At 45.1% G+C, this 12,305-nt stretch overlaps 1 protein-coding gene across 1 annotated transcript in view; it reads left to right on the top strand.

Moving 5' to 3' along the window:
* The window catches only part of LOC134541927 (mitoguardin), a 232,757-nt gene that overhangs the window by 216,534 nt on the left and 3,918 nt on the right, over nucleotides 1-12,305 (top strand). Inside the window, exons 5-9 of the mRNA XM_063385679.1 lie at nucleotides 1,756-1,857; nucleotides 5,170-5,282; nucleotides 8,249-8,417; nucleotides 9,635-9,868; nucleotides 10,951-11,121. Of these exons, the coding sequence (XP_063241749.1) occupies nucleotides 1,756-1,857; nucleotides 5,170-5,282; nucleotides 8,249-8,417; nucleotides 9,635-9,868; nucleotides 10,951-11,121 (789 nt within the window). The remainder of the gene's footprint in view (nucleotides 1-1,755; nucleotides 1,858-5,169; nucleotides 5,283-8,248; nucleotides 8,418-9,634; nucleotides 9,869-10,950; nucleotides 11,122-12,305) is intronic.

Below are 12,305 nucleotides of genomic sequence, written 5' to 3'. Positions count from 1 at the left end.
TTTCCTTTTTAAGCTATCACGTGTAGGTACAGTTTACGAATAACTTAAAAAAAAAAAAAAAAGAAAGTAGGTACTGGAGGAAACACAAAGCATATATGCCCGGGCAAGAATTTAAACACAGTGTAGCTGCGAATATTTTTTTTTGTAGCGATACTGTAGCTTTCATGTAAATGTACAAATGTACATATGTATGTAATTTTACATAATTATTTCAGTTCCAATTACTATTTTTTTAAGAGTACCATGCGTCAAAAATACACCACCGCAGTAAACGTTTAGCTTAATTTTAAGTGTGTGTGTTTTTTTGTGTGAGTGAGAGAGTGAGAAAAAAAAGACAAAAAGATGGAGAAAAATAGAGAAATAACTAAAATGCCATATTGATTTCAACTGCTTCATCGTTTAATATTAAAAATGGCCTTCACATACTACAAGATTTTGAAAGATCACGTCGTAATGCCTATTGGCAGTATTATTACAGTCGTTATCATACCGAAAATGACTTCACAGAGGGATACATTTTGTAGCAACCAGTCATTATTAACTTCAGGTATTCCATTAAATTATTCGCCGTACTTTAACGGAGATAAAATGTGAACTTGCATGTTCAGTTCGAAGTGATTCTACAGTTTAACTGCTAATGTATTTATTTAACATTCTGTTCACTTTTGAGTAGATTTTTCCGTGTTGGGGACTTTTGACTAATTTTCACATCACGTTAATATCACATAAACACGATCTTGTTATCCGCCATGTTTAGCTGCAGGAAACACTCGCTTGTCTACTGATAAGAAAGAAATGGTTGGTATCCTGATGTTACCCGTAGTGCTGTCAAGTTTTTTTGTGTGCAGATTTTACGTAATTATGACTGATTTAGTAGTCCAGTTACTAAATTTCGGAGTGTTATTTATTTATTACGGAAACAGGAAAACTTAGTGACATTTCTGAAATAATAGTGTACACCACCTTTCGTACAGTAAATATAGCTCATGAAACTAGAGAGTGAACGTTTTGAAATACATATATATTCGTAAACCTATTTTAGTTTTTTTTTTTTAATTAATGGGTTGAAAAATAGTACAATTTTTTTTATATTATTTATTGGATGGGATTGGATAGTTACAGAAAAGGAGTGAATGCAATTTTTTTTTTAAGTAGTACCTAGTATTTGGCGTTTTGTTTGACGCGTGCACTGCACGAACGTGACGGGTCGTTACCACAACGCCGAAATACCACAACGCCGAACGTACAATATCGCCGAAAACCATAACGCCGAATGCCAAATTGACAGAAACGCCGACAGCTAGAAAACTGCTGTGTACCACAACGCCGAAATACAGTTACGCCGAAAAATGTTGCTGCGGTGGAGGGAGGGGGGGGGGGGGGCCCTCACAGGAGCAAAATGAAAAACAACTGAATGAATTTGTGTGTGTTTCTTAAATGTATCTTAACGCCAAAATACCACAACCTAACCTAACCTAGGCTAGCCTAACCTAGCCCAACGTAACCTAACCTAACCTGACCTAACCTAACCTAACCTTTGTGGCAGTCCTGCAATGACATTTTTCGGCGTTGTGGTACACAGCAGTTTTCTAGCTGTCGGCGTTGTAGTCAATTAGGCATTCGGCGTTATGGTTTTCGGCGTTGTGGTATTTCGGCGTCGTGGTGCGTCCCCGAACGTGACTCGTGTACCGTGCGCGCGCGGCACGGCTGGCGAGCGACTCACGAAGCGCCGCCTGTCCCGGCGTGTGTTCGCAGCGCTCCGTGCTGTTCCACACAGACACGTCGTCCAGGCACTACGGGGACGCGCTGTCCTCCTTCACGTCGGCCCCCGAGTCGTTCGCGTCTGCGCAGGACGAGGTGAGATCATCTCCTTCATCGTGACTTCTCTCTTTATTCATCACAATGCCCACAGCAGCATATGGGTTCGAGTCCCTACCGCGATCCCGCTATAGAGAAACAAATTTTAACACCGCCTTATAAGTAACCCGGTATCATCCTTTTCACAGACATCCGCACATCAACTCTATTTCACAACAAGAGGTAGTGGGCGGCACTCCGCAGCCTGGAACTCTTCGCGGGCCCTTGGTTCGATGCTGGGTTCTGGCATCCGGACCACGAGGTCCGCAGAAGCTGTGATGACAATACAGTTTGCGGCACACTGTGTCGCAGTGTTGTCTGATCAAGCAAACAGTCTGAGCATCTCCTTCATCGCCAGCCGCCAGCTACCGCTACTGTGCACTCGTGGCCCCCGCGAAGGTCCAGGCCCCGGGCCCCAGCCCTGCTTATTTTTTTTACGTGACAACGTCTAATAAATCGATGAACGCCGGCTGCACGCACGAAAAAAGTGTCCCGTTACGCACATTGCCTCGTTACGCTCATTGTACGCTTGCGCCGCATCTATCTCTCTTCCACTCGATTGGAACAACCATCGATTTGACTTTTTCGTGGCACATTAAACTTGAAACACTCCCATTCGTTTCCTACTTTTCCTATCATCGTCCTATCCTTAACAGGATAACACAGATTGGAAGAAGTTAAATAGCAAACATGTATAAAAGTTATAGTTAAAATAATCTCTTCGTTAAAGTGATAAACATATTTGAATTGATGAGATCAAATAAAAGTAAATTTATCAATTATTAAATTGTAGCTTTCATTTCACTCCTTCTTTGTATCCATACAAAATAGTGGATAATTCAATAAAAATGATTCAATTTTATTCATAAAGTATGCAATCATTTCATCAATGTTTTGTTATGACGTTGTCACGTTAAAATATTGTCCGTAAACCGACTTTACAGACAACCAATTTTTTAAATGTTCTTTACAAACTAGAAAAAAACCTATTAAACATATTATAAATAAAGCTTAATTTGGACTTATAAAATAGTGACCATAATTATACCCCGTGTTTTCAGGTTAAATATCATTCTAAAAAGAGTGTAGGTAAGAAGTAACCATGCAATTATAATTTAGCACGTGACTGTAAAATAAGGGGGGTGGGGGACCGTCTCCGATCCTGGGTTCAGGGCCCGTAATCGAATGTGGGGGCCATGTGTGTACCTGTTTTCATGTCAAACTTGTTCCATGTACGCAGAAAAATAAATTATTTTACAAAAGATTCCCTTGCAAACATGTGGCCAAAAAAAAATATTTTGTAATACTAAAAGAAAAATTTTGTAACTTTGTGCAACACTCAGCTATGGTTATTTTTACATATATGAAATATCTTTTTCGATATAATACTGAGTATTCTTAACGAAAATTGGAGCATAATTTAACATTTTAATTTTATGTTCCATTCAAGCATAATTTTTTTAAACCATGGAAAATATAATTGAATATTATATAATTGGACTTTATTTTTTATTTTTTTTATTAATTTGTGCAGTTAAAAATATTCAGGGAACGGTTTACAAATAACTTAAACTAATGGAGTTAGTGGAACAACACAAAGCATAAAATGTCCGGATATGAATCCGAACCCAGTATAATTGTGAACACTATTTTGTAGTGATACAGTTGTTTTCACGTAAATGTACAAATGTACAAATATCTGTAATTTTTACATGGATATATCGGTTCCATTAAAAAAAAAAGACATTTACAGTTTACACAGCCATCCACCGTGTGTATATCGCTCTGTCTGGGTGCTTAAGTCTCAGCTTCACACACCGTGTTGGTAATTTCATTTTTTGTCATTTATATTTGTTGAAGGATTTTCCTGTAAATAGGTCACGATAACACTTTCATTTTATTGTTCGTCTCAAATTTTCAGAACATAAATTTAATAAATAATATCTAATACCGATAAAAAAAGTCACGCAACTCTAAAATCCTTTTTTTTTTCTTTATTAATAGCTGACGACAATTTTTGACGCAATGATAAACGCAAGAAGAGCTATAGAAATATATTTACGGAAAAATTATGATAGTGACCAGAAAATGGATACCAAAACACAAGCGTGTTTGACTGTGTCTTAAGAATACGAAACTGTCAACATCGTTATTTTTTTATTTAGCTATTATTTCAGATTGAAAAAATATATGTTAGAATATTCAATTAGACGGTTTTTTTTTTTCATTTATTCTACGCACAAAAATAATGCTTGCAGCGAATCACAAAGCCAGGCATAGTTTGGTAGGCCTATCACTAGAGACCGGAAAAATTCGCGTATTCATTAGGCGATAGGCTAAAATTCAAATACTTAGTTGCACCTCAGGGCTGCCTCTGCTATTGGCTCACGACTCGCCTGGATGACTCTGGGCCAATGAGAAACACTCAACCAAAGCTGTATCGAATCACACAGGCTGCTACGTTGTGACGTCTCACAAGACAGCAGCCAATGAGTGGGTGACATCTGACCGTTTGTACGTAGAACAATGGAGTTCATCCTACAGGTCATTTATGGGCGTCGCAAGGATATATTTTTTTTGGGGGGGGGGGGGGGGACTGCAATTTATTTAGTTGTTGAGGAATATCCATCCCCTGGGAAAAAAAAGTGGGGGGTCCGGGGGTCCTCCCCAGGGAAAATTTGGGGTTTGAAAGTGCAAAAAGGTGGTTTTTAGGCATTTTCTTTCCTAAATATTCTAATTATAGTTGGATGCAATATATAATTTATTTTTTATAAAAAATATTTTCAGAGAACAAATTTGTAAAAACACAGTGCTCACATTACCACGACTGGACTAAATGCACCATGCGCAACATATGGGTTATATCACATAAATCATATTTTTAATATAACTACGAAACTAAATATATTATTGGAGGGGACGAAATTGAAGACTTATTATTGGGGGGGGGGATGTGTCCCCCCCGTCCCCCCCGGTTGCGACGTCCATGGGTCATTGAACCCGCGAATTTTTTCGGTCCCTACCTATCACATGTTCCACTAAAAAAAAAAAAATAATCCTGAGCTAGTTGCGACGAATGAACAGGAACACGGGGAGTGTGCAGTAGCGGATCCAGAGGGGGGGCTAAGGGGCTCAAGCCCCCTCCAAAAGCATCTGGGTCCACTATTGTTTTAGTGTTTGCCTTGAAAAAGCCTAGCCTCAGCTGGGTCAAGCCCCTCCCAAACTAAAATCCTGGATCCGCCACTGGGAGTGTGGGTTTGTCGTGTTCAACGTGAGGGAAGTGCTTTCGGGCAACGGGGGGGTCCGCCGCAGATTGCAGACCTCAGGGAGTTCGAGGAGTTCGCGGAATGCTTCCCCGACGCGGAGGAGCTGCCGCTGTACCAGGAGGCCAGGGCGCAGTTCGAGTCGGCCGGCATCCCCTACAGGTAGACCGCCTCTGCAAGTTACACTCAAGTGAACTGCGACGCACTCGCGAGCGAACACCGGGGGGATTGGACACTTGGGACTCTAGGTCCGCTTTGTATTTTTAATCCAGGACTGGTATTATGGGAAGCCTTCTTTTCACAGACGAGAGAGCCAAACGTCCGATCGTGCATCTTCGGTTTTTTTTTTTTTTGTTCATCGTAAAAGGTTAGGTTAGCTATACATTATAAATCCTTTAAAACATTGTGGACGGTTGATTTGGTTAGGATAGCTACATAAAAGATTCTGTGAAATCATGTAAACGGTTTCCTAGCCCTTGGATAGCTACATATTAAAAAAGTTATTTGCCAAGCAACCATAAAATGATTTTACAGTATTTTTTAATGTAGCTATACTTACCTAATATAACCAACCATCCACAATGTTTTAAAGTATTTATAATGTAGCTAACCTATCCTAATCGACCGCAAAATTTAATGCCACACCGGTTTATACAATGAGATAGAACGGGGAAAAAAAAGCGAGCATGAACTTCGGGAAACATCGGGTGTGGCTCTCTCGTCTGTGAAATGAAGGCTTCCCTGGATTTATGCGCAGGGACGCAAGCGCTCCTGGTGTCGAGTGGATACACTAGCCACCCACACTCGGTCCAGGCAAGCACCTGAAACTAAAGAAATGGAAAGATCATACAACTTACATATGTATACGCTCTACATGCCTTAAAATATTCTAGAGATGATATCACTTATGCCTATTATTTTTGTAAGACTATTAGATTTTAATATGATATGCTAAAATCTTAATATCTAACACTTAAAAATGGTTGCAGAACTGCCAGCGTATTAAATTTATAGTCAGATGCAAACTGCATTCGTATTATGTTTCATTTTTATTATTATTATTTTAGCTTTAAATTCAAAATCATATGCCTTTTAGAAACACAACCGGCACTGGTGGTGAGGCCTGCCAGGCGGGACATGCCCTAACACACCAGGCAGAGAACTATTCCAAATATTTTTGATTCAACTTACATGGAAAATAAATTTATTTATTTGCAGTCATTTCATCTTTAATACATTGCAAGTTGGATAGTACGCGAGAAATAGTTGACGATATACATGCATGTACCTTTCAATATAAATAATTCATTTAATCTACCCTAGTGTTCTAACACTACACTATTCAAGTAAACATCAATGGTAGAAATGACTCTGCCAGTTGAGCGCTCCCCGTCTGCCCCTCCCTGGCCACGATGACCGAGGCGCCGCTGCGGACAGGTAGAGTGACGGAGGGGAGTGACGGAGGGGAGTGACGGAGGGAGTGGCAAAGGGGTGTGACGGAGGGGAGTGACGGAGGGGAGTGACGGAGGGGAGTGACAGAGGGGATTATCGGAGGGGGTGGACGGAGGGGAGTGACTGAGGGGTGCTACGGAGGGGAGTGACTGAGGGTAGTGACGGAGGGGAGTGACGGAAGAGAGTGACGGAGGGGAGTCACGGAGTGGAGTGACGGAGGGGAATGACGGAGGGGAGTAACGGAGGGGAGTGACAGTGGGGAGTGCCAGAGGGGAGTGACGGAGGGGAGTGACGGAGGGGAGTGACGGAGGGGAGTGACAGAGGGGAGTGCCAGAGGGGAGTGACGGAGGGGAGTGACGGAGGGGAGTGACGGAGGGGTGTGACGGAGGGGAGTGACGGAGGGGAGTGACGGAGGGGAGTGACGGAGGGGAGTGACAGAGGGGAGTGCCAGAGGGGAGTGACGAAGCGGAGTAACGGAGGGGAGTGTCGGAGGGGAGTGCCAGAGGGGAGTGACGGAGGGGAGTGACGGAAGGGAGTGACAGAGGGGAGTGCCAGAGGGGAGTGACGAAGGGGAGTAACGGAGGGGAGTGTCGGAGGGGAGTGCCAGAGGGGAGTGACGGAGGGGAGTGTCGGAGGGGAGTGCCAGAGGGGAGTGCCAGAGGGGAGTGCCAGAGGGGAGTGACGGAGGGGAGTGACAGAGGGGAGTGCCAGAGGGGAGTGACGAAGGGGAGTAACGGAGGGGAGTGTCGGAGGGGAGTGCCAGAGGGGAGTGACGGAGGGGAGTGACGGAGGGGAGTGACGGAGGGGAGTGACTGAGGGGAGTGACGGAGGGGAGTGACACAGGGGAGTAACGGAGGGGAGTGCCAGAGGGGAGTGTGGAGGGGAGTGACGGAGGGGAGTGACGGAGGGGAGTGACGGAGGGGAGTGACGGAGGGGAGTGACGGAGGGGAGTGACGGAGGGGAGTGCCGGAGGGGAGTGACGGGGGGGAGTGACGGAGGGGAGTGACGGAGGGGAGTGACGGAGGGGAGTGACGGAGGGGAGTGACGGAGGGGAGTGACGGAGGGGAGTGACGGAGGGGAGTGACGGAGGGGAGTGACGGAGGGGAGTGACGGAGGGGAGTGACAGAGGGGAGTGCCAGAGGGGAGTGACGAAGGGGAGTAACGGAGGGGAGTGTCGGAGGGGAGTGCCAGAGGGGAGTGACGGAGGGGAGTGACGGAAGGGAGTGACAGAGGGGAGTGCCAGAGGGGAGTGACGAAGGGGAGTAACGGAGGGGAGTGTCGGAGGGGAGTGCCAGAGGGGAGTGACGGAGGGGAGTGTCGGAGGGGAGTGCCAGATGGGAGTGCCAGAGGGGAGTGCCAGAGGGGAGTGACGGAGGGGAGTGACGGAGGGGAGTGACAGAGGGGAGTGCCAGAGGGGAGTGACGAAGGGGAGTAACGGAGGGGAGTGTCGGAGGGGAGTGCCAGAGGGGAGTGACGGAGGGGAGTGACGGAAGGGAGTGACGGAAGGGAGTGACAGAGGGGAGTGCCAGAGGGGAGTGACAAAGGGGAGTAACGGAGGGGAGTGTCGGAGGGGAGTGCAAGAGGGGAGTGACGGAGGGGAGTGATGGAGGGGAGTGACTGAGGGGAGTGACGGAGGGGAGTGACACAGGGGAGTGACACAGGGTCGTGGTTGGCAGGACGCTGCGCACGGAGACGGTGCACTGCAGCTCGGACCTGGAGTTCCTGTGCAAGCTGCACTGCGTGCGTCTGGCGCTGCAGCTGGTGTTCCGGGACCGCGCCAACTGGCGGTGGCTGGCCGACACGGGCCGCCAGGTGCTCGCCGACATCCTCATCTTCGCCGACAAGGCGAGTCTTTCTCCCCTTCCGCCTGCTGGCTAGCCCCTCCGCCTGCTGGCTAGCCCCTCCGCGTCAACACCCCGTGTTCATGTTGAACAACGTATGAGCACCAGAGTTCTAACATTGGGACGGAACCAACTGTTTTCCCACCTGTATGCCGCCACCCCTGTCTTTCTCTCTCCCTACATCTCTCCGACGCTTACCGCCTGGCAGGCTCGACGGTCGATTCCCCTCCTGCAGGCCAACCCACGAAGCTAGGCATGCAAGAGCATGTATACATGTTGGACAGCTACCCTCTGCCCTGTTGAACCCAGGGACGGCCCCAGTGCGGGCGAACCGAGTAAACACTCGTCAGGTCCCCGCGCAGTCGCTTTTACTACCATAGCTCTTGTAAGGTAAACTATTTATCATTTTTATACAATCCTATTCATCGTGTAGTGTTAACGCAATTCTATTCTAATTTTAATAACAAAATATATAAAAAAACCTGACGATAAATTAGCAAAACCATCGTTAGAATTTAAGTTCGAGGTTAGATTAAAAAACTTTTCAAACAAAAATTTGATGGGGAAGGACGCCTGATCCCCTCCACCCTTCCTTTTCTGAGTAGCTATTCCTCCCCCAAAACTTTCTCCAAGTCTCCTCTCCACGATATCAGGGTCCCGCAGAAGTAAATGGCCCAGGGCGCCCTTCAAAGTCCTGGGCCGCCACTGATTGTACCGGATGCATGCAGGGCCGGTGCAAGGTAAATTGGCGCCCTAGGCGAAAAACCTTAATGCCCCCCCCACCCCCCACCCGCCGGACACCCCAAAAAAATTTTCCTTGCCTCAAAATAAATCACGTAAGCTTAAGATTTTGTTAACAATCAAATGTAAGCAGGCTTGTGTTTTTTTTTTTTACTTTTTTACTTATTACAAATCATAAACAGGTCACCGTGGACTTTAAATAACTACTTATATCAATATAAACATTCCAAACTGTTACAAAAATCCATTTTCATCTAGTTTCAATAATCGTTAAACATATTATATGAGCTGTTATGTGTCGTGCTGCGCCGCCCCCAGCTACTTGGCGCCCTAGGCGGTTGCCTAGTTCGCCTATATGGACGCGCCGGCCCTGGATGCATGTCCCAAGGCGCTGGGTCAGCAGTCGCACAGCTGATCGGCTGGGGCCGTCGATGCGGCAGGGTCCTCACACAACAACTCTTTGTGGTCGCGTGCCGCCAGGACCCGAAGGACCTGCTGATAGCGTACGAGGACATGCTGGAGTTCATCAAGCAGGAGGAGAACTGGACACTCGTGGAGCAGGAGCTGAGCCTGAAGGGCGTCAAGGCCATGACCTTCTACGACATCGTCCTGGACTTCATCCTCATGGACGCCTTCGACGACCTGGACTCCCCTCCGTCCACCCTCACCGCCGTCGTCTACAACCGCTGGCTGTCCAATGGCTTCAAAGAGACGGTAAACATCGAATGATGATGTTATTTCAAGTATGACGTTTGTCTTGTAAGAATAGTATCAAGTGCAGGGGCGCAACAACAGGGGGGGGGGGGGCAAGGGTATTTTGCCCCCCCTTCCTTGTGAATCCTTGAAGTCGGGGCAAATTGGGGCAAAGAAAGTGCTGTGTAATCAATTTTTAGATAATAAAACTGCTTAAATAGCACCATTTTCCACCTTGAACAACAACGCTTCAAAGGGGGGAGCGATGATTCTTTATAAATAGGTATATTGCCCCCCCCTTTAGAAATTTAGTTGTTGCGCCCCTGATCACGTGGTATCTTCATTGCAACTGTGTGGTACTAAAGATGCAATGAAGATACCACTACAGAAAATAGCCCAAACACTATCCTCAAATATGTTCCTTTTTTTATTTATTTTTTTCTAAAATAAAAATATTTTAAAGTACAGACATCAAGTTGCAATATTCATCACGACCGTGCCGTGGTAAGTCGCTTAATTTGAAATAAGGATGTACGTAAAGACCTAGAGGAAATTGAACGGCACATTAATAGACATGCTGCTCTAAAAGTTTATTTTTATTTTATAACTTTTATTTTAAAATGATGGGACATGCGGCATTCTACAAGATGTCAATTCGGAATGAGAGTCCGTTAAAATACTTAGTTGCACAGGGGTGTTAGTGAAAATGAGGGGTCAGCAGTGATCAAGAGTTGTTGTTGGTGCTACACAAAAAGGCACTTTTTACGGTTCATTGAAAACAGAACATTTTTCGGAAGTTATTATAGCAGAATCTCAAAATAAAGAACCATATGTTCCAATAAATTATTTACCCAGCAGTCGTCTAACAGTAAGTTTCCAGGCTGCCCTGGCGTGAGCCATTTAAATTTGAGATTGTGTCACCTGGAATATCAAACTACTTGTGTTTTTATGGTTGAAGCTGAAGTTACATACTTTAACTAATACAATTACTTTTTTAGCTCTTCAAAGTAAATAAAATGAACGTTGAAAGTGCGTAACTTTGTGTCATGATGTTCGGCTTTGCTTGTGGAGTATGAACCCGAGGAATGTTATCTTGCTTGTAGGCTCTCACGACGGCCGTGTGGTCCCTCTTCAAGGGCAAGCGCAGGATGCTCAAGTACCCGGACGGCTTCATCTCCCACTTCTACGCCATCTCCGAGCAGGTCCTGCCCATGATGGCGTGGGGCTTCCTTGGCCCCGACGAGAACCTCAAGGCCGTGTGCCAGTACTTCAGGGTAAACCCTCTTGTCTCGCTGCATGCTGTACCTACTTGATTGAGCCACCAGCACACCTCACTCGTACGGCGAGGGCATGGTGGAACCCGTCCTCGGATTGGGATTAATTTATGACAGTGATAATATTTTTTGGTGCCCACCAGTAGCGGATCCAGGATTTTGGTTTGGGAGGGGCTTGACCCAGCTGAGGCTAGGCTTTATCAAGGCAAACACTAAAACAATAGTGGACCCAGGTGCTTTTGGCGGGGGCTTGAGCCCCTTAGCCCCCCCTCTGGATCCGCTACTGGTGCCCACAATGTAAATACTTATTTTAATTAGTTCAGTAGCTTTGCATCAGTGCTCAAAATCATTCAGGTGGCTTTTTATCACCTTAGAGATAAATACGGCATTATCATCCAATAAGAATTCCTCCTCACAAGGTTACATGTCTTCATGATTAGGGCATACAGCCTAGTGAGAAAGTAGAATTTGCTAGAAGGATATTTGGATAAGATGTTTCTCGGAAAAAAAATGCATTAGCTGCTTTAATTTTGAGAATTATAGTAAGTTTGGACTGTTTTATGTATCTGATGAGAACTTTACTGTTTAAAAAGAAACAAGAGAGATGATAACAGAATGACTAATGGGATGACTCTGGCATGATGAAAGCATGTGATGGAGGATGATATGGGGGTTAAACCAAATAACGGTTTTGAGAATAGCAGAAAATGAGCAAGTGTGAAAGTATTGGAAAGAATGGATATAATGTTCTATAAAATGTTCTGAAGAGTAAATATCAAAAGATGACTGACAATGGATGTTTGATAATGACATTGTTAAGTCTTTGACTCTGTTACATTGCTACTTGATGGTTATGCTCATGTGGTGAGCGAAGCAGATCATTTTTAGTTCGAGCTGAGTCCTTTGCTTCACCAGAAATTTAATGGTGCTGAGTTGGTAGCTAAGTGTTTTGGAGCTCATTGTGGCCTCAGGCCTCCCACCCCCTCAGGGAAGACAGTTGTCACTTCTTCTCCTCCCCAAAGTATGAGATCAAGGTGTCACCCCTTATAATAAGGTCTTCCATCAACTTTGTACTCCAAGTGCAGTGGTCATGTGAATACTTGGTACAGTTGTTTAACTTATAGTTAATTTAATACTTATAATCCAAGATAAATTTTTTTTGTACCTTTTATTTTGCCATCTTT

This window comes from Bacillus rossius (assembly GCF_032445375.1).
Source record: "Bacillus rossius redtenbacheri isolate Brsri chromosome 4 unlocalized genomic scaffold, Brsri_v3 Brsri_v3_scf4_2, whole genome shotgun sequence".
Classification (NCBI taxonomy): Eukaryota; Metazoa; Arthropoda; class Insecta; order Phasmatodea; family Bacillidae; genus Bacillus; species Bacillus rossius.
The sequence above is the reverse complement of the archived record's forward strand: the minus strand, read 5'-3'. Positions and strand labels throughout refer to the sequence as shown.